The sequence below is a fragment of the Cebus imitator genome, unplaced genomic scaffold (assembly GCF_001604975.1).
Source record: "Cebus imitator isolate Cc_AM_T3 unplaced genomic scaffold, Cebus_imitator-1.0 Scaffold275, whole genome shotgun sequence".
NCBI classification, from domain to species: domain Eukaryota; kingdom Metazoa; phylum Chordata; class Mammalia; order Primates; family Cebidae; genus Cebus; species Cebus imitator.
The window spans coordinates 1,521,963-1,544,667 of record NW_016107590.1 but is presented as its reverse complement, the minus strand read 5'-3'; the positions used below and the strand labels follow the sequence as shown (position 1 = coordinate 1,544,667).

General features: G+C 41.0%; 1 protein-coding gene across 1 annotated transcript in view; it reads right to left on the bottom strand.

Moving 5' to 3' along the window:
- The window catches only part of MARCHF3 (membrane associated ring-CH-type finger 3), a 153,860-nt gene that overhangs the window by 13,770 nt on the left and 117,385 nt on the right, over positions 1–22,705 (bottom strand). Inside the window, exon 3 of the mRNA XM_017501002.2 lies at positions 21,317–21,521. Coding sequence (XP_017356491.1) covers positions 21,317–21,521 — 205 coding nt within the window. The remainder of the gene's footprint in view (positions 1–21,316; positions 21,522–22,705) is intronic.

The following is a 22,705-nucleotide window of genomic DNA, read 5'->3' as shown; positions in this document are numbered from 1 at the left end:
AGTTTATAACAGAAAATTTGATTACAGCTTACATTTCTAGCAATACGGAATTGTCTAAATAAATTACATAATTTACTTAACATAGAATGCCATATATTAATAGTAATTTCAAATGCTAATGTACATTTTATATTTACTGACATGATATATTGCTGAGAAGGAAAAAGAATCTAGTGGACAGAATGCATAGTATGATCCTGTATATGTATGATGTATTTACACAGAGACAGACATTTACATTTGCACACACATAGTGTATTCACATAGAGCCCAGAGGGATACCTAGCAAAATAGTGGCTATTCTTGGTGGTGGCATTATGAGTGGTTTAAAGTTTTTTTTGTACATTATTTTCTTGTTTTTGTAAAATTAACATGGATTCCTTGTATAAATATATGTGTATATATTACTTGTGTACAAAACGTATAGACGGAGAGAAACAGACACACACAGAGTGAGAGTGAGAGGGACAGACAATGCAGTCAGGGGAGGCAGATGTCTAGCTAGTGAACAGCAAAACAGCTATTACTGAGCGATGGCTGGGGCTGGCTCAGTGCTACTGCTTGGAGTTTATTATGCAATATCTCACTAAGTCTTCACAGCAATCCTGAGTAGTAGGTGATAACAATATCCCTGTTCCATAGATATAGATACCAGGGAGCAGCAAGTTTAATAACTCACCTAAGGATAGATAGCAAGTGGGTATCAGAGGTGAGATTTAAACCAGCCTCACGTCTTTTCCTTGCTTTCCTACTAACATTTTCTTTTTGTGCCAAATGGCATTTGTGTGTGTGTATGCCTGTGTATGCAAGGTTTTTGCAGCTTTCCAGCTAGTGGGACACAGCTAAGTCCTGCTGTTTTATTGGGTACATCTGGTAACTGAATGTTTAGTTGGCTGGCCAGGATGTGATCATTATAGTTTTAGAAAATTTTCTTAGGCTCTTGTTCTAGTCTGTGTCAATTCTTTTACCAAACTATGATGGGGTCCAATTTTGGGTATTTAATCTCAGCTACATTATCATGCATTGTGACCTAATTCATAATAGACAAGGGGTTGACCTCCCCGATTATTGTTCTATTACGTTTTTGTCTCTTAGGTCTTCTGCCTTTCTTATCAGTTACGGGTTATATACATTGACTATTATACCTAGTCTATAGTAGTATCCTTGTCTCCTATCCATTAATAAAGAACAGGAAGAGGCAGAAGGCAGGCTTGTTTGTGTGTCTGTCTTCCCATTCAAACTTACTTTTACATCACTGGTGTCTAGCACAGGGCCTGCCTCAGAGCAGGCATCTCATGCTAAATGAATGGCAATAGCTTATGTCTCTTCAGCCCCTACTATATGCCAAGCACTATCTTATATGCTACATCTAATAATTCATTTACTCTTCAATAATCCTAGTAAGCGATATCATTATTATCACTGCCATTGTATAGATACAGAAAATGAGACACAGAGAATTCAAATAACTTATATGAGATTGGTCGTGCCTTTGGTTCATGAAGTCCAGCTCCAAAGACTGTGCTTCTAACCATCCTCCTGTATCATAATTCTTAGTAAAGCATGGGGTCAGGAAGTAGCTGGATAGAAGGGGAGGAAAATGATTATACCTTAACTGTTCTTATCAGTACAAGAAGGGATATTTACTTATTGAAGTTCCTCTGGTATAAGATACCAATTAATTTATTCTGCCACTTGTGGACAACTTTTGCAGCTCAAATATCATTCTTAAAGAGTCTTAAGTTTGACCTTTGTCCTCAGCTTATACTTGGTGGTTAGCTATATTTTAAAAGCCAAGGCCAATGATTGAGACTAGTAATTTCTGTGGTATCTTTTCCCTGGTGGACCCACCCATACAGCTGCCAGGGGTTCTGTGGGCAGCCCAGGGCACCCTTCCTGCCTCTCGTTCTCTGGTTCCATCGAAAACATGCAGTACACAGAGATCATGCTGTTCAAAGCCTCAGCAGTGAGCTGCCTATTTTTTCTGTAGAGATCTCATTCTAATAACTTAACGTTTCTGAACCGTGATGTTGATCAGTCCTTGGAAAAAAGTACAACAAGTAAACAAACAAACAAACCAGAAATCCCACCATAATCAGCAATAAAGGGCCTGGGACAGAACAGGGGATTAAAGCAGCACTCCACTACCTTGCCGCAGCATCATTCACTGGCAGTGAATGTGCATCTAAGGTAAGCCAGGCACCAGTGGCTACTTTCAAGGTGGGTTAAGTGGGGATTTGGATTTAATTACAGTGTCGATATGTTAAATCTCCTACTGGTTAGTGGGGAAGAGGGGGTGCCAGAGGTGCTGTGTTAAAGGACTTTAGACTCTGCCTCCCAGGCTCTGAGTTAATAAGCTTAAATCCCCAAGGTAGACAGGACACTGTGCAGGTCAGTTTGTACTAGAACCAGATTACACTCTGGTGGCTAATAGCTCTGATCGATTACAATCTTTCTCATGAATCTCCTTAATGAGAAACCATCGCAAGAATGAAAGAAACTGATAGAAAGGAAACCATAATAAATTTATGGAGCTGGAAGAAAAAAAGAGAAGGCATGGTCTCACAATGTTTACTCACTTGGGTTTATCTGCCCGAGTCTCCAGTTAAGCTGACACTTGGCAGAGTTATTAACCTTGCCTTACTTGAGATGGGTCTTATTCTGCAAACCCAACATATTCTACTCTAAATTGTCTCGCTTATCTGGGGAGCTGGAATGTGAAGGGGGAAGTGTAATGATCAGAAGTAAGTGATAGGTCTCTTGCATGATTGAAAATTGAAGATGAAACCTGAAAATCATGCTTTTCAGTTAACTTGAAACAAAGCAGAGAACAAAAACAAACTCCTACCAGTGTTTTAAATCCCTGAACTCCACAGTCTGTCAATGAGTTTCCAGGAAAACTGAAGACACACAGAAGGAAATTCTGACTCCAGTGGACCTAAGGAGATGCATGCTTCAGCTATCCATCAAACCAGGCTTGTAACAATGCATCAAAGGAGAACTTTACAGAGTATTTGCTCATGCCTTGGCCTTTCTCAAAACCTCTAGACGTGCACATTCAACGACCCAGTCAACATCTCTGCTTAGATGACTAATAGACAACTCAAACTTAATCTGTCCGAAACAGAACCCTGATTAGCACATACCTCATAACTTCTTTCCCCCAAGTCTCCTCCATATCAGTAAATGACCATCCACCCCCGTCACTTAGTCATCCTGTATCTTTCCTCCTGGTCTAAGACTTGCCCAGGACATGGTCAGTCCTATCGGCACTGCCTGCAACATACACCTGGAGTCTGGCTGCTTCTCTCTGCTCCACTACTGACATCCCAGGTTAGGTCATCATCATCTCCTACCTGGGAGGCAACAGCCTCCCTGCTTCCACTCTGGCCACCCTACTGTCCAGTTCCAAAACAATAGTCAGGGTGAGCTTCTAGAAATATAAATCAAATTAGGTTGCTTCTTTGCTCAAAACTCTCCAATGGTCATAATAAAGTCAAAACTCTCTACCTGGTACTATTAAGGCCTGACCTCATCCCTTCCTACCAGTTACCATGTCTCCTGCTACCTCTCCCTTCATTTTCAGCCTTTGCACATATTCTTTGTCAGCATCTCCTTATATAGGTCTCAGCTCAAGCGGCATCTTCTCATGGAAAACACTCCGAGCACCTGTGAATCTTACTCAGCTATATATATACATCTTTTTTTTGAGACAGAGTCTCGCACTGTCGCCCAGGCTGGAGTGCAATGGTGTGATCTCGGCTCACCGAAACTTCCGCCTCCCGGGTTCAAGTGATTCTCCTGCGTCAAGTGATTCTCTTTTAATCCCGAGTAGCTTGGATTAAAGGCACCCACCACCACATCCGGCTAATTTTTTGTATTTTTAGTAGAGATAGGGTTTCACTATGTTGGCCAGGCTGGTCTCAAGCTCCTGACGTGATTCGCCTGCCTTGACCTCCCGAAGTGCTGGGATTACCGGTGTGAGCCACCACACCTGGCCTACTGAACTATATTTTCTAGAGCACACAATATTCTCTGAAATGATGCTATTTCTTTAGTTGTCTGTTTACCTGCCTATGTATTGATACCCACTTCAATTTTGTTTATTTTTGTTTATTTTTATATGCCTTGATCTAAGAACAGTGCTGGGACATAGTAGATGTTTAACGAAAATGAATGAATAGGCCGAGCGCGGCGGCTCATGCCTGTAATCCCACCACTTTGGGAGGCCGAAGCAGGTGGATGACTTGAGGTCAGCAGTTCCAGCCTGACCAACGTGGTGAAACCCTGTCCCTACTAAAAATACAAAATTAGGCGTGGTGGTGCATGCCTGTCATCCCAGTTACTTGGGAGGCTGAGGCAGGAGAATTGCTTGAATCCAGGAGGCAGAAGTTGCATTGAGCTGAGATCACACCATTGCACTCCAGCCTGGGCAATAACAGCGAAACTTAATCTCAAAATAAACAAACAAACAAATAAATAAATACAATTAAATTAAAATAAAAAGAAGTCTTGATTAAAAAAAAGAAAGAAAATGAATAAATAAACATCTTAGATGCCAGTAGGCCTGATCAGAAATGATCTTACAGTATTAGTTACACTAGTCAAACTGATTGGAAAGGAGAAACTTTGTTGGCATATAAACATCAAGTTGTCAAGTTAATTGCTTTTAGTCTTCTAGACCAGAGACAGCATTTCTTACATACTGCTCTTTTTAGGTTTCTAAGAGAAATATTTACACACTGTTTTGTTGTTACAAGATGAAAACCCTGTAGTTTTGATTCAAGCTTTTTTTCCTAAGATGTAAGTAGCCATGGGAACATGTATTTTTCTATAGGTCACGAAGTCATATGAGAAATTCGGTAAATTATTCAAGATCCCTTGTGCTATTTTAGTCACAATAACTATATATTTTTTTCTAGAAGAAAACTACCTTGAAATAATTGAGAAGGGTACATACCAAATGTCCACTTAAAAGTTACGCAACTCCATTTCAACCAAAAATATGTACAGAGTGACTATGATGTACCAGGTATTTGTACTGAATTTGATAACACCAGGTATTGTTATTATTCCCATTTTGGATTAGGATATGAAGGCTCAGTGAGGTTAAGTTCCTTGCTCAAGGTTCCATGGTGAGGAGCCAGTATTTGAAACCTCCAGCCCACTGCTCTTTCAATTCTTTCTTTTCGCTTACTTTCACACTACATAAAATCTTGATCCCAATTTTTGTTCCCTTCTGCAGTGGATAAAGTTGGAGAAGCAGTATCTTGCTGGGGATAAGATATGGGCTTGGAGGCAGGGGACAGGACACCACTTCCAGTTGCCCCTCATTCTGGTTCCCCCAAATGCTGTGTGACTTTATGAAGTTCTTTAGCTCTCTTGTGGAGTCAGAAATGGTAGTCTACTTCAACAGAGTAAGGATGCTGGGACTTTGATGGAGTGGTGAGGCAGCCTCTCTTGTTGTCAGAGCAATGCTATATAACTCTTAAGTTCTCATTTTAGTTCAAAACATCAGGCTTTGACTAAAGGATTTCAGGCTGATCCTTTTCCAGGCTTCAGGCTTGTGTGCCCAGCTGCTTACTGGTATGTCTCCATTTGTGCAATAAACATGAGAAACTTTACAAGTTCCACCACGGAACACGAGATTCACCATCCACCATTCCAACTGTCCCACAAACAGATTCCCCTCTCGGGGTGACCCCTACCAGCATGTGGAACACCCACACCTGGTGGCTCTCATGAACAACCTCAGTCCATCCTTATTTCTCCCTTTCTTTATTCCCCTACACCCTATATCCAGTCAATTAGCAAATGCTGTCAATTCTTCCAGAATACATGTTGAGTATGTTTGCATTGCTCTGCCTGGTCGCCACTACTCCCTTCCAAACGCTCTTCATTTTTTACCTAAAAGATGGCACCATGTAATAGTCTCCTTACTTTCTTACCCTTCCATTCCTGTTATCCTAGAATCCAGTTTCTATAAAGCAGCAAATCACGACACCTCTCTAGTTTAACTTTCCCAAAGGCTCCCCATCACCCTTCGCCTAACACCTTACCACGGCCTGCAAAGCCCTGCATAGTTTACCTCAGCTGTTTGTACCCTGGAGTCCACAGACAGGATTCACAGGATCTATGATTTTGAGTGGGGGAAAAGAAAATCACATGTTTATTTTCACAACCTCTAATTGAAACAGAACATTCCATTGAGCTATGCAGAAATTCTAGGTGGCATCAGCAGTACCTGCGACTTTGCACCCACTTAAATAGAAATATGGCTATTTCGTATCCCACTGCAACTGTTTCAAAGATCTTGAAATATCATTACTTTTTTTTTTTTTTTTTTTAAAAGGGTGTTTCGCTCTTGTAGCCCAGGCTGGAGTGCAATGGCGCGATCTTGGCTCACCGCAGCCTCCGCCTCCTGGGTTCAGGCAATTCTCCTGCCTCAGCCTCCTGAGTAGCTGGGATTACAGGCACACGCCACCATGCCCAGCTAATTTTTTGTATTTTTAGTAGAGACGGGGTTTCACTGTATTGACCAGGATGGTCTCGATCTCTTGACCTCGTGATCCACCCCCCTCGGCCTCCCAAAGTGCTGGGATTACAGGCGTGAGCCACTGCGCCCGGCTGAAATATCATTACTTTAATGTTAGTTATTGGATCTGCTACAAAAAGTGTTAAAGAAGCATTTACATTTTATATTACAACTGTGTCTTTTAAATATTTTGATACCTGTATTATAGTGTAATTGGCTTCCTTTGCATTCCTGTGTATTTTATCTTACACAATTAAGAATACGATTCTGAGAAGAGATCTATGTACTTCATTGCATTGCCAAAGGGTCCAGAAAAGTTTAAGCACCGGTGTCTCGCTCTTTGAACTCTCACGCAATGCTCCCCTGGAGCGTTTCTTCCTGACTCAGAAACATCAGCGTAGCTCTTGCCTCAGAACCTTTCCGGTGGCCGTTCCTCTGCCTGGAGCTCCTCTACCCATGGCAGCTTCTTTCTCATCAGCTGCACCTTTGCTTGAAAGACACCTCTTCAGATGGGCCTTCACAAACCAGCACACACAAACCCTCACCCCAGTTCCTCTTTGCCATGAAGACTTTATAGCTTTTACCAGCACTATCAGAGACAATTTTGTTTATTTATTTACTTGTTCATTCTGTTCCTTCCTCCCCAGCAGGGAAGCTCTGTTAGTACATGAGATTCTTCTGGACTGTCCACAGCTACATTCCTATTACAAATATCTAATTTGTGCTTGATAAATATTAGCTGAAGAAATAAAATCCTTCTAAGCCAGAGGATCACTTTGGGTAGATATAAAATGAATATAACTGAAATGCATATATAAGACCATTTGCTTGGACTCCTCTCATTAAATACAGTAATTTTTGCCACACACACATGCATAGCAGTTACTTTGGCACTCACAGCTGTGATCTGGCTGAAGTATAAAGTCATATTCAAGGACACCCTGGAGATTTGTGATGCTCCCTGGAGGACTTAGGCCAATAAGCCAATTAATGGGCTATAATGCTCCATGAATACTATACTTATGCCTGGAACATTATAATTTGGCTCTGACATTATTTAAACAAATGTTATACACACTCACACCAATGAGTGTGAGTTTATTTTCCCAAAGATTAGATCAGCGGTACAACAGGATTAGATAACAAATAATTTTATATATTCACTTGTAACTTCAGATATACACAAAATAAGAACAATCTCTCTCTAATTATTTTAGATCATCATAGCATAGAAGTGATCACAGCCAAATGGAGATTGCTTATCTGAAATATGAGAAGATGCTGCAGAATTATGTGGCATATCTGATCAATGTAAAGCAAGAAACATAAGAAGAGATAACCAAGATAGAATGGAGAGCAAGGAAACAGAAGTTTTTAGAAGAAATTGATAAAATGCATAGTGCCAAAAGTAGATATTATTTATTTTGGGAACGATAAATTCATACTGTGTGGGGTTTTTTTTGTTTTGTTTTGTTTTTTGAGATGGAATCTCACTCTGTCACCCAGGCTGGAGTGCAGTGGCACAATCTTGACTCACTGCAACCTCCACCTCCTGGGTTCAAGCGATTCTCGTGCCTCAGCCTCCTGAATATCTGAGATTACATGTGTGTGCCACCACACCAGGGTAATTTTTGTACTTTTAATAGAGATGGGGTTTTGCCATGTTGGCCAGGCTGTTCTTGAACTCCTGACCCCAAGTAGTCCATCTGCCTTGGCCTCCCAAAGTGCTGGGATTACAGGTGTAAGCCACCGTGGCTGGCCCTGTGTGGTCTTTTATTTTATTATTATTTATTTATTTATTTATTTTTTTTTTGAGACGGAGTTTCGCTCTTGTTACCCAGGCTGGAGTGCAATGGCGCGATATCGGCTCACCGCAACCTCCGCCTCCTGGGTTCAGGCAATTCTCCTGCCTCAGCCTCCTGAGTAGCTGGGATTACAGGCACGCACCACCATGCCCAGCTAATTTTTTGTATTTTTAGTAGAGACGGGGTTTCACCATGTTGACCAGGATGGTCTCGATCTCTTGACCTCATGATCCACCCGCCTCGGCCTCCCAAAGTGCTGGGATTACAGGCTTGAGCCACCGCGCCCGGCCCGTGTGGTCTTTTATAAACACAAATATCAGCTCTCATTCCTCTGATCCTGCTTCATTTTCATTCTTACTGGCCCCCAGACTGGAGGGTTACTGGCGTCTAATGACCACTCTGCTGGCTGGCTTTTGGAGTCTGGGTTTCTGAACATTTGAATAATTAACTTCCAGTAGAAATACATGATCATGGGATATACTGTCCCAGAACAGTGTACCAAATAAGAGCCCCTGCTGGAGCACTATACACAAGATGAGAATATGATAAATAATATGAATATGAACAATACATTGCTATTTGTTGGAAGGAGCAGAGAGGGAGAAATAAAATTCAAAACCAGGTTTTCACAATGGTACTACACTTACATATCTGTGTCCCTCAGGTGTAGTGAGAATGTGAGTAAGAAAACTGTCCAAGCAGAGTATGGTGGAGGGATTTCAAGGTAATACAATGCACATGTAAAGTAGACGACAGGGCAGGTGATGTCACCATATGCTCCTAAAGTAAGCAAGAATGGGAACACTTTGAAAAAGGGAGAAATTTCTGCTAGATAGAAAGACCATGAAAACAGAGGAACTTTTGGATTTGCAGTCCCTATAGTACAATGTTTTGTTGCTTAAAAGGGCCCGGCATATTTAGGAAGGCCTGGCTGACCTTGCTGACATTAGACACATCCTAGCAACTAATGGATTAGGAATCATTCAAGGCTCCACTTGGGGCAGAGGCTTAAGTTCAGGCACCATGATGGAGGTGCTGTCTCCTTATTTTTGTTCTAAATTCTGTCTTTGAATTTCACAGGGAGCCCACCATCATTTAAGTAATTTGGAACGTGCGAAGTACTCCATGTTCACATCGTCTAAGCTGTTCCTGATTTTCAAGATTTCAGACATGCCCCTGAGTAGCATCCTCACATCTCTCACTTTCTGTCCAGCCATCTGTGTTTACCAGTCCCCCAGACTTTTTGGATATCTTTAATTGGGTATGGTGCCCAGAATGTCAGATTACCAGGTGAAGATACCTCGCTGTGTTATCCGAGCAGAGGGCAATGTTCTCTATTTTGGGGGCCTTATTTCCTTTGATTACGTTTAATGTTTGTAGATCACTTTGCTATAAAACTCACAGACTTGTCTTCAGAAAGACATTCTTAAGGGGTAAGGGGCGACAGCTCAAATGACATGATTCATGACATCAGGAACTGGCATTTATAAAAGAGCAGGCAGGAAACCAGTTGGATGAATAGAGTTGCTGTCTGTGGGAAAGCTCTACTGCAACTGGGAAACACATATACATTTTTAGCTTGAGTGATCCTCAGACATGCACCCCCTAGGTGTCTCCATGGCAGAACAAAGCCAACCATTAAAGAACTCAAGTTAATAACTAGCCCAGTCTCTGTATGTATGTATAACTGAATCACCAGCTCTCCCTTTAAGACTAGCAAATCATATCTACTGCCGTGGTACCCACAGAAGTATAATATGGCCTTCTCATGGAAGAGGGAATATGCAATGAAGTGTTGAGACCTTCTCTCACTTTTCATACTTAAGATATTTTAAAAGTACAAGAGATACTTTTGGAAAATCTCTGTTTTATACTTTACATAATTATCTTTCTAGATTGGGGTACTCAACTTAGGGTATAGGGTTTCAGAAAATCTGTGATCCCTTTGAGCCTGTATTTGTACAATGGATGTGTATACATTTTGGGGGAGACAAGTCAAGCTCTTATCAGGTTCTCACTCATATCTGAGATACTGGAAAGGGTAAGAGGCACTGTTCTGGAGCAGTTCTCTAAACTGCCTCAGGACAATCCTTGGTTCAGTCCAACTTTCTGAAGTTTGAGAAATTTAAGGATACAGATTTGGCTGCCTTCTGAGAATCATCATTTATTGTTAGACCCTGGCCTTCTCCTTATTCATCAGATAAAAATTTAAATATCAACCTAGGGTGCAAAATGTGAGATTAAAAAAATTAACAGTATAGTTTTAGATAATGTAGGACAGCAGAATCAAGAAAGCAACCAAATTAAATTAATGGGCTTAAGGGAAGAAGAGGGTTCTTACTGAACAAGGATGGCAAAAATTCAGATAATATAAAAAATTCAATATACAAATGATATCCATAAAAGAAGAAAGCAAAAGATGAACAGGGTTTCATCATATAAACTGTGATACCGAGAAAGCCAGATTTTAAGAGGGGAAGAAACCATTGACGTCTCTGTGCCTGTTTCCTCTTTTATATCCACAAACAGGAGACCATTAGAGCACCCAGAACAGTGCACAGGGTAAGTCCTCTGGAAATAATTACTAGTAGTAGTAGTAGTAGTAGGAGGAGGAGGAGGAGGAGTATATTTAGGTAACCAGGATGTTGAGAAAAAAAATCAGGAATAAAAAATATAGCAAGGAAGGTTAAGATACATTTTCTGCAAAATTGGAGACTGAACCTTGCAAACATTATGCTAAGTGAAGAAAGCCAGTCACAAAGGTCCACACACTGTAGGACTCCATTCATAGGAAATGTCCAGAACAGGTAAATCCACAGAGGCTAAAGATAGATCAGCAGCTATCTAGGCTGGGGGTTGGGGACAGAGAAGGGACAGCCGGAGAGTAAAGGCTGCGATGTATGAGGTTTCTTTTTGGGTGATGAAAATGTTCTAAAATCAACTGTGGTGATGGTCACACAACTTTGTGAAAATACTAAATACCATGAAATTGTATACTTTAAATCATGAATTGTACAGTATGTGAATTTTTATATCTCGATAAATCTGTTCAAAAACTCTGGGACTGGAAGACCCTTTAGCTAAGAAAAATCTGAAGTGTCCTACAGATTTCTCTAAAGAAGCCTTCCATCTTGCATAAATTCCCTTACGTAGGTCTTTCCTTGGCCTTGCTACATCTTCGTCCAATTTAGTGATTTTTCAGATACATATAAGGCATGTCTTACAAACAGCTGAAGTAGGTATATATTGATACATGAATTCAATATTAAAGTCATAGCTTTTTAGCAGATAAACTAGTGTTTAGAAACACATTAGAGCCATTTATCACCTCCATCTCTCATGCCTATTCTCCCATCACCTACCAGCTACATAATGCAAAGAGCAAGCCTTTGGAAGTGGTGAATTGTGAGGAAGGACCGCCTTATTTTCTAGGATGGTGAATATTTTCCCTTCATCTCCCAATTTCTGCTTTTACTGACTCTTTCCAGATATAAGTCCTTAAATGCCTATAAATTCTATTTTACAACTTTCCTGTTGCTTGTACTTGCCAGCATTTCATATAAGCTATATTAGCCATTTTCCCTCAGAGCCCTGAGAGACTTTGAAGCTCACTACTTATTCCAACTTTCTATTTATAATAGCATCACTAGAGGTGAAGCAATGATGAAATAATGAGTAAAAAACATTTCATTTTCTTCTTGTAATTTGACCTCAATCTTCACTAACAGATCTTTATACATTTTCATAAGTGTCACATCTAAGAATTAAACTTTTTTTTTTTTAGTATTCCAAACTAAAATCTTCAGAAGCATTCTTTTTCTCTTTCGTGTTATACAAGCACAACATAACTTTCTTCTCACATACCCATCACAGTGTAAATCTATCCCCCTAAATCTGTAATAATAGATTGCAAAGAAACCATTTTATCCCAAACAATCTCACAGGGTTCTTATCTTTTCAAGAAAGGAGGCGGGCAGTGAGGAGGCAAGCCACAGAAACACACATTCCGTGAAGGATGAGGAGGAAGGCAAAGCTTGAGGACCTGACAGGGGTCTTTTCTTATCTTCCCCTAAATCTGCTGTACCTGCCAAAAAAACAGTGAAGCAAAGAATTGAGGCAAAGCCACAGATAATTGAAGAGAAACACCAGTGCTTTCCTTCATGGGCTGCAAAATAAGATTTACCAATCTGAATTATCTTGATGGTAGTTTTCAAGGAAATGTGTCTCACAAGTGTGTACAGCCATAGGATGACTGATTAACCTTCAAAACCATTTGTAGAAAGAGGGAAAGGTTTCTTGACAATTTTGGGTTAAGAGATTCCTTCTATGGAATTGGTAACATAATGACTCAGTAAAATGAAGGCTCAAATGCAGAGGAAGAGTAATTAAAGAAGAAGAAAAAATAAAGGCTATGTAAAGTCATTTGGAAATGAAGAAGGATTTTTGGCTTCTGATAGGGTGCTGTAGCCAAAAGCTTTGCTTTCCAACTAGAGTACAAGGGACACAGGGAAGAAATGCCACTCTACTCTTCCAGCACTTGATCTGGCACAGCTCAGGGTGTTTTTTAAAACAGACTTTATTTTTTAGAGCAGTTTTTGGTTCACGGCAAAATTGAATGGAAAGTACAGAGGGTTCTCATATATCCCTGTCTTCCCCTGCCCCCCACAGTCCCCTCTACTGTCAACAACCCACACCAGAGTGGTACATATGTCACTATCGATGAACCTACAGTGACACATCATCACCAAAGTTCATAGCTTACATTAGAGTTAACTCTTGTGTTGAATGTTCTATGGGTTTTGGTAAATGTACAATGACATGCATCCACCATAATAGTGCAGGTGTTTCACTGCCATAAAAATCATCCTTCCCTCCCTGTTAACTCTCTGGTTTAATAGACAAATATGATGTCAAGAGGAAACAAGGGATTGACTCATAATTTTTTTTTCCTCCTCTCGTTTCTGAAGTACATCTAGTTTTTTGGAAAGGCTGGGTATTGGCAAAGAAACCCTTGGCTCTGCGTGTGCATGGGTTCATATCAATGAGCAAATGAAAGAACGTACTTTAGAGCAAGGAAGGAAGCCAGGTGCAATGGTCTGAATGTTTGTGTCCCCTAAAACTCGTATGTTGAAACCCTAACCCTCAAGGTGATGGTATTAGGAAGTGGGGCCTTTGGGAGGTGATTACATCAGGAGGGTGGAACGCCCATGACTGAGATTTGTGCCCTTACAAAAGAGACCTCAGAGAACTGGCTCTTCCCTTCCACCATGTGAGGGCACAGTGAGAAGCTGGCAATCTGCAACCAGGAAGAGGTTGAACCTCACTAGAACCCAATTATGTCAGCACCCTGACTATGGAATTCCCAGCCTCCAAGACTGTGAGAAATACATTTCTGTTGTTTATGTGCCACTCAGTTTATGGTGTTTTGTTATAGTAGTCAGAATGGACTGGGACAGCAGGTGTGGTGGAAGAATGTGGACTTAGGAAACAGACCTGGATGATGATGATGATGATGATGATGATGATTTTTGAGATGGAGTCTCCCTCTGTTACCTAGGCTGGAGTGCAATGGCACAATCTTGGCTCACTACAACCTCCGCCTCTCAGGTTCAAGTGATTCTTCTGCCTCAACATCACAAATAGCTGGGATTACAGGCACCTGCCACCATGCTCAGCTAATTTTTGTATTTTCTGTAGAGACGGGTTTCACCATGTTGGTTTGGCTGGTGTCGAACTTCTGACCTCAGGTGATCCACCCACCTTGGCCTCCCAAAGTGCTTGGATTACAGGCATGAACCACTGCACCCAGCCAACCTGGATTATTCTTTTGCCTTCTCCACTTGCTAGCCCTGAGGCTGAAAGTATTTAAGATCAATGAAGAGGGACTTAGGTCTGAGTTACAGCTTCCTTATCTACAGAATAGGATAATATCTGCTATGAGGGGAATACCTGAGACATTGAAATAAGATGATGATATAAAGTGTACCCAAGCACAACATAACTTTCTTCTCACATCTCCATCACAGTGTAAATCTATCCCCCTAACTTTGTAAAACTAGATTGCAAAGAATATTCCATGTAATATTTTTCCTTTGACTCAGAAATGGGTAAATAAAATTTAAGAAGAAAAAAATTCTGGGTGTGAACATCTTGATAAAAATAGATGGACTCACATTAATTAATGCCACTGGACTGGAATCAAGATCTGTGCTTATTCTAGAAAGTAAAATTCTTTGCACAAACAGGCATAGCAGGTTTTATTCAGTGAATAAACAGCCACTGATCTCCCTGTGCCTAACTGAAGATACTTCTCCACTCTGTTCACTCATTTACAACTGATCATTAGGCAGCGCGAGGGATTAGCTATGATCATGTATTGTTCACAATATTTCACAGATTATTCATTTAAAATTATGTATTCTTTCTTTGGAGTTAAAAGTCAGTTGTTGACACTTAAAACTGAAGATGCTTGTGGAGGGCTGGCAGAAGCCCCCAGCAGGGAGTGTTATGTATATTCTCTAACTCTGCTTCTGAAAGCTGCACCAGGGCTTCTGCAGTTTATGTCTCTCTTCAGCTCAACCAGGTGCCTTGCACCCAACACAGGGCAGTTCCTGAGAGTTAATTGTGCCTTGTTATTTCAGCAGGACTTAGGATAAAGATGATTACCAGCTGTAGTTATTCAGTGACATTTCAATTCTCCTCTCTCAGACTCCCCTTTACAAATGTTTCCTGCCAGCAGCCTGTGACACCTTCACTCCCACAACCCCAATACCCATGGAATAACTTCTAATTGTCTGCCTTTCAAAGACGTGAACTCCATGGCTGTCAACATTTGCTGTACTAATTGTTTGTACATTGGAGTTAGCTGAAAGAGTCCAGAATCTTTTAAGACGATCTGTCTCTTTTGTTAACTTCTTCTTCTTCTTGGCCCAGATGTGCTTAAGGAAAACCTAGCTGAATTTCCTCTCCTATTTGAGAACACCTAGGGATGAATTAGTGAAGACAACAGACAGTTTTCTCTCTGGCCCTAACAGCCTATTCCTTTGAAGGGTATGTCATTCACAAAATGCTAACATTTGTTAATTCTGGGTAGTGAATACACACCTGTTTGTTATATTATTCTTTGCCCTCTTCTGTATTTTTAAAAACATAGATTAAAACAAACATGTTGCGTCAAGCAGTTTTTGGTGTTTTGCGTCTTTGTGTCTCTGCTCATAGAAGTCCCCAGATGGAAAGATGAAGAGAGCTGCTCTCAAGGTAGACAAAGGTCCTCTTGAGAATGTGGGTTCTCATTTGTATCCAACCCAAGTTCACAGCAAGGATCAGTACAATTGCAAATAACAGAATCTAGTCATATAATTCTTTTTATATACAGAACTGGATTTTCCCTCCAAATTAATCCTTTACCAGCAGTGGATGGGCTGAAAACACAGACACTGAGCAGTTAGCTCACTTCCATCTGGCACGGCCATGTGAACACTTCGGTTGGCTAGCTTTTTTAATGAAGTGATTTTTAATGAAGCAAGCTGTGAATTTAATGGATACCTTCAAACAGCTTCTTTGTACCTAAGCTTTAAGTAATGGAGCAACTGCCAAATTAGCCACCAAAAACAAGAGACAAATTGAAGACTGGATGACTGCAGGATCAAGGATTGTTGGGGTATGGTCATCAGACATGTCATCTCCATTGCTGGCACAAAGTATGGTGCCACAAGTCCACGTGGAGTTAGGTGGCCTGAGGGAAGGCTTGCTCAGTGACCTTGTCAGAGGTCAAGAAAGTGCTTGGCTGACACTAAAGCATACTCACGCGCAAGATATTGTAATGGTATTCTCACCACTGTCCATGCTGGTACACCGTCTCTTAGAGGTTCATTTCCCTTTTGATTTTGAATCAATCATTTCAGCTCACTTATAAAGTGGGCACAATAGAAAGGAGATCATTAGGTTTGGTCTATAAGACCCTGAAAGAAAGATGAGGTGCTGGTAGAAAGAAGTGCACAGGTATTAGAGAACTCTTTTAAAGGTGAGAGAAGTCATCCAATCCTGGAACCTCAACTGTAAATGAAGGAAGGGAATGCAAGATGGTGGAGGGCCAGGTGTGTGTGCAAGCAAAAGGCAAGGCCTGGGGAACGGGAGAGAGCACATTGCACCCAAAGGCATTCAAATTCCTCAATAAAAGTATTGACCCAATACAATGCATTTATGACATGCTATGATACTGGTCCAACTAACTTACTCACTAGGCTGCGTTCATGGCTTAGAATGAACAAAGGGGCTTGTCTACCTTCATATAAAGAATGGAGTGGTGGTCCTCATGCCTATAAATCTTCTTGACTCACTTTATATCCCTTATGATATAATTGCCTAATTACCCTAACACCACAAACATTTGCTGATAAGTGAATACTCTGAAACCAAAACTCATATTTTTACTTCAATGAATATTAAAAATCAAAACAAAACCAAATTCACTATAATAAGAGTCCAGCAATGTCCCCACCTCTCATGTGTGTTACATATGTGCATGTGTGTATATATGTAATCTCTATAGAATCTATATGTATATATTAGGAGCTAAGTGAATTCTTGAATCTATTAAATAGCAAGTGCCAAGGTACAAAGTGGTTTCTTTGTAGCAGTTCAACTTTGCTCCCTGCGCTGTAACTGGAGAGTACACTGAATCCTGGACACACTTTAAAACCATTGTCCTCCAGTGACTTTATAAAAAAGATTAATAAATAAAAAAGTTTGAATAAAAATCCTTAATCCTCATTTCCCAAGCTTTATATTCTATTGTTCTGAGTAACTGATATGTGTGAAAACACGCTCAGTTTCAATTTAGCTAAACTTTTGACTCACAGGGGACAACTTTTAAATTGTTCACACAATTCTTATCAATCAGCTGGTTCTGTGTAAAGGAAATAGGAATAAGGAAACTTAATCACTTCCCCTGTGAAAAATCACTGTGTCTCCCTGATCAGAGGAAAATCAGATCCTAGAAGGCCTTTCCTCCAGATGTCCACTATTTCCTGGCTGTTTCATTTAAATCACAACATTGTTGAGCTGATCTATAACTTCATGAATTTTCCAGGCTAGAGCGGATGTTATGAAGACACGTCTTAGGAAAGCCTAGTGGCAAATATTCCATCACTAGAAACTGACATTACAAGCATGCTATTTGCTCGTTGTAAGATGGGCTTCTTTGGCAAACTGGTCAATCAGAACTGCAATAATGGCAAAAGGCTGGAGTCAAGGCACATATTTTAGGGGAACAAGTCATGGTATTTTTCTGTGTGTTACATCTGCTCTTCCTTTTTGCTATCTTTTTGCCTTTTGCTATCTACATTTTGAATGCTTTTCTTTCAAGGTTTGTGTGATTGGACACAGATCTTATGAGATTTGTATTAGTTGGATTTTATCAGAAATTCATCCACATAGATAATTACAATGGAGTGCTCTTAGGCTGAAACCAGTTCTTGTTATACTGGCTTACTTTGAACCAAGAAAATACGAACAGTGATCCAGTAGAATGTGGTAAATAGATATCTACTGACCATAAAAGGATTCACCAATATTTACGGTAAAAGAGACTAAAAGATTTAGACTGACCACGTAGGTAGGTAGGCAAGGTAGGTAAAGTAGGTAGAGAGGTAAGTAGACACAGACAACCAACTCACTGAGGTCTAATAATACATCATACAATATATCCATTTGAAGTGTAGAATACATATTTTTTGAACAAGAACTTTTAGCCTTATAGAGACCAAAAGATGCCATGGAGTGCTCTTTGCTCACCCTCTCCTACGGGGAAGCTCAGAGAAGTTGAACCAAGCCACACAGATGGCCAGTGGCTAAATGAGGAGGGCATGCCCAGTTTTGAGGTTCTAATGAAAATCAGCCCACTGATTTTCCATTATGAGTAGAAATTCACCCTTGTGGGCAGAAAAAAGGACTTCACATAGCAGCCAGGGTGTATACAACAGCCCTGGGTTCCTATCCAGTTAAAAATGAACATCCAACCACAGGCTGCAGAGATAAGAAAAGGAAGCGAACTGTCTTAGTGACGTGAGGGGGATGAACGGCTATGCTGAACGAAGGACTGAGAGGGTTTATTGAGAAGTGGAAGGCTGAGGTGTTAAAAGTAATTTCAACCAATGTTAGTGTTTAGATGCTGACAAATAAAATTTATAAATGACTTTTTAAACTGCTTCCTCGAGCAACAAGAGCTGTTATTGTCACATCGATTTTGAAATTAAATGTTATGGAATTTCCTTGCTTTAATGAGATGGCAGATCCAACTGGTAAACAAAGTAATGATTAAAGAAATTAAAAGAGTAAAATTGAGAAATAAAGTAACACTACTCCTAATCCTTAACCCAAATAGGCAGGTTTTGCTGATTTGCTTAAAAAAAGATGTATGTTGATCTTGAGGTGAAAGTATTGAGAAGAGATGCTCACTAGGAATAGACTGCCCTTTGGTAAGAAGGAAAAAGTCAATTAGTAATGTCATTTGTTTAAAACTCTGCCTGCACCTGGTTCTCATTTGTCCTCCAGCTGAGAAACCAAAGACAACTTCTTTTTATTGCTTGTGGTCAAACAGCAAGTTCATTTCACCACGGGATGATCAAATGGCCAGCCTCCCCCAGCTTGGGAAGGTTTGCCTTTCACTTTCAACTTGTTCAATCATCATTAACTCTGAAAATTGTCACATTCCATTTGTGCAATGAAAATTTCATCACTGGTGACCGTTTGGGTGAAGTTTTTGTAGGCGAGGCCCTAAATCTTGTGGAGCACCTCACACATTCTCAAGGTCATTTGCCTTGTTTCCTTGTTTAATGACAGTTGCCTAAGATCCAAGAATGAGTCTGTGACCTGTCATCAGCAACTCTGAAGACCTTTGTGTGTGTGGGTACATGTTACCCTCTCTGAGACTGAGAGGAATTGGTGGGTAATTTGCCATAGGCATTTCATCTGAGAAAAATTAAGGTGTGTACATGCATGTGCACACATGCACACACAGATATACACACACCCTCCTTTGTATATATTACGTGCACATACACTGGGATTTTTACGGGGAAACACTAGTTAAAAAGATTGCTGGATGGAGTTTATTTCAAATCAGGGCTTTCTCACTCTGGGAAGTCAGCTTCCCTGGAGAGGCTGCAGGATCAAACTGGGGAGGTTCCAAAAAGTTTCTGGAAAGGAGAAATAAGCTTCTTTTTACTTTTGCCATTAGGCTTGAGAAATCCTCATCTCCTTTGTTTATTATTTAATTATATTTCCCCCTCTGCAGATAAGTTCTAAAGTGTTAAATCCCAATGAATCTGGCACAGGACCAAATTCCCCACAGGCCCTCTCTGAATATGAATTTCTGAAAGTGGGTGTCAAGTGGTAAGATGGCTAAATTAAGAGGTCACTAGATCCAGATTCCTTTTTTTTTTTTTTATTTTGAGGCAGAGTCTCGCTCTGTCGTCCAGGCTGGAGGGCAGTGGCATGATCTTGTCTCACTGCAACCTCCACCTCCGGGTTCAAATGATTCTCCTGCCTCAGCCTTCCGAGTAGCTGGGATTACAGTCGCCCGCCACTACAGCCAGTTAATTTTTTTGTATTTTTAGTAGAGATGGGGTTTCACTGTGTTAGCCAGGAAGGTCTCGAACTCCTGACCTTGTGATCCATCCGCCTAGGCCTCCCAAAGTGCTGGGATTACAGGCATGACCCGCAATGCCAGACCTAGATCCAAACTCTTTTTGTTTTTGCACTCAGAAAATGATTTGGTTCCAATGCATAGATCCAGACTCTTAAGCAAAGCATAGAATGTACTAGGGCAAGTCAAATAAGTTTTTTGCCATTTGGCAAGTAATTCATAGCTAAAATAGGCCCCGGCTATAGATCTTGATTTAATTTTCAAGGCCAAACCTAACAGAATACATATACAGAGCTACAGAACTCTCCAGCATCTTAAGCCTGGGTGCTGACACTCTTGTTAAATAGTCTACAAGAGGCGCATCTTGATTTCCAGCACCAGTTTTCATTCCAGGGCTTCACTGAGTTAGCTGCTGAAATAAGGAGGACAGGAGCAGGTCTGAATCACAGACACAATGTCTTGGCTCTTTTCAGCTAGCTTTGGCACATAACATATTAAAATATTTACTGTTGCCAAGATCCGACTTTTAATTGACTAGCAGAATTTGGGGACAGGAGAGAGGGCAGAAATAATCTAATGATTTTTCCAATTCCTCTGGCTAACAACCAGACCCTGGATGTGGACTTGAGAAATCATGTACCTTCTAAAACATGGAAGAGAATGTTCTGCCCTTTTAGTGGCTAGGTTGATAGCACCAACTTTTAAAAAAAGAGTTCAATCTTATTAGGCTATTGGCCAAAAAAAGTTTGTGTGTAATTTCACAAGTGAAATATTTTTACTCAAAGACTTATGTGCCCTGTATTCTTTTAAGTGTTTTATAACATTAATTCCTTTAATCCTTGTAGTAATTACAAGAGTTAAGTAACAAACCCAAGGTCATAGAACCCAGGACATGTGGGTCGATAGCCATTAAACTATGAGCTATACTTTTTCATGAAGACTTCTCAGGATATGCAACCCAAATGCCCATTTATCTGCTGCTTCACGTTGGGCAGATGGTATTCAAAGAGAAAGATGTTTGATCTGTTTGTTCCATTTCACAGGGATTGAAAAATGGACATCAAGCCTCTAAATGCTTCTTTCTCCTTATACTGATTTCTACTGATGGATCCCAAGTGAGCTAGCAAGCTCTCCCTTCTCTGTGTCTGTCTGTCTACATCTCTCTTTCTCACACACACACACACACACACACACTCACACACTCACACACACACTCACATAGCTATTACCGTGCTTCAGTAAAGCTGTACAGGGCTGTGATCCAGGCATAAAAACAGACATCATTTGCTCATTAGAGCTAAGTTTTCAGGACGTGCCCCACTTACTGACCTCCACTAACGGCCTGGGTTTGCGCTCGACTGCAAACCTGAAGTGGCAGAGTTCACAGTAGCTGGTATTTGAGGATGACAGCCAATGCTCCAGGCAGCTCCGATGAATTGTCCCCAAGGTCCCTGTACATTCACATGGAGAGAGCAAGTCCTCTTGGCTGCTGCCCTCATGGCAGATCCTGCACATCGGCCGGTCATTGAAGGGGCTGCAAGAGAAGGAGGGGTACCTGCTGATCACTGAGCTGGAAACCTCTACCAAGTGGATGGCCCTCTAGCTCTTGTCCTTTGGGCCCTCCCCAGGGGCAGCTGCTTTAAGACCTCTTAGATGTACACTTGACCTTGGCAGTAGGGCAAGTGGCCCTGGGCACTACAGGGCACTTGGGTCATCTACTGGTGATGACAACAAGAAATAGGAGATTGCCAATATCAAAGTAGCTAGGTGTGGTCCAGGATCAAAAGTGAGTGAAAACAAGCAATGGATATTTTTGCCTTGAATATAAATGTAGTTCAGCCAACTACTAGTCCAAAAATAACCATCCTTCACCATTAAGAATAGTTACTGTTTTGAAATGACAAACTGAATCATGTGGACCAAGTCAGGACACGTTTGTATACCCAGAAGTTCCTTTCATTTCTCTTTTCAATAGGGTGGGAGAATGACAGGAGCGAAGTTAACCAGCAACAAACTCTGTAGCCACTACACAGACCTGCAGTCTGAGCCAAAGCACAAAGCTGAACGGTGGATTGTCCTTTGAGCTTTCACAGGATGCTCTATGGGATGCCAAAGATGCCAAGCTGAAAGTGAGTAATGAGTATGTCCTACTGAGGTAGCCTCAGTCTAGAGTTCTGCCTTTAATTTAGAAAAGCCACTCCTACACATTTCATGAAGGCAGCTTAGTGTAGTTAGTGGTTCATGGTGCAGGCTCCAGAATCCGGCTGGCTGGGCTCAAACCTCAACTCTGCTGTCTACCACCTGGATAACTTTGGGTAAGTAACTTCATCTCCCTGTACTTTAGTCTCCTTAACTCTAAAATGGGCACAAAGAATGGTGCTTTCCTCATATGGTAACAGTGAGGTAGTGAAAAGATTGCCCAGATTAGAAGCTTAGAATAGGGACCAGCACATAGCAAATGCCCAGTTAATGCTAGCTACTGTCTCTCATGGAAAAATCTCAGGCCAGAGAAAATCAAATAACGTGGCCCTTATCATGTAAGTCCTCATCATGTAAATCCTAGGACCAGCCTCTTTACCTGCCCTCCCTTGCCTCTCTGTATGCCCCCCAAAGAAGACAGTGACCCAGGCACATGCCCATTCATCCTCCTGAACACCATCTTTGGTCCAAATGGAAACAGCCATGGGAGAACTGCTGCTTCCCAAAGGCCTTTCTGGG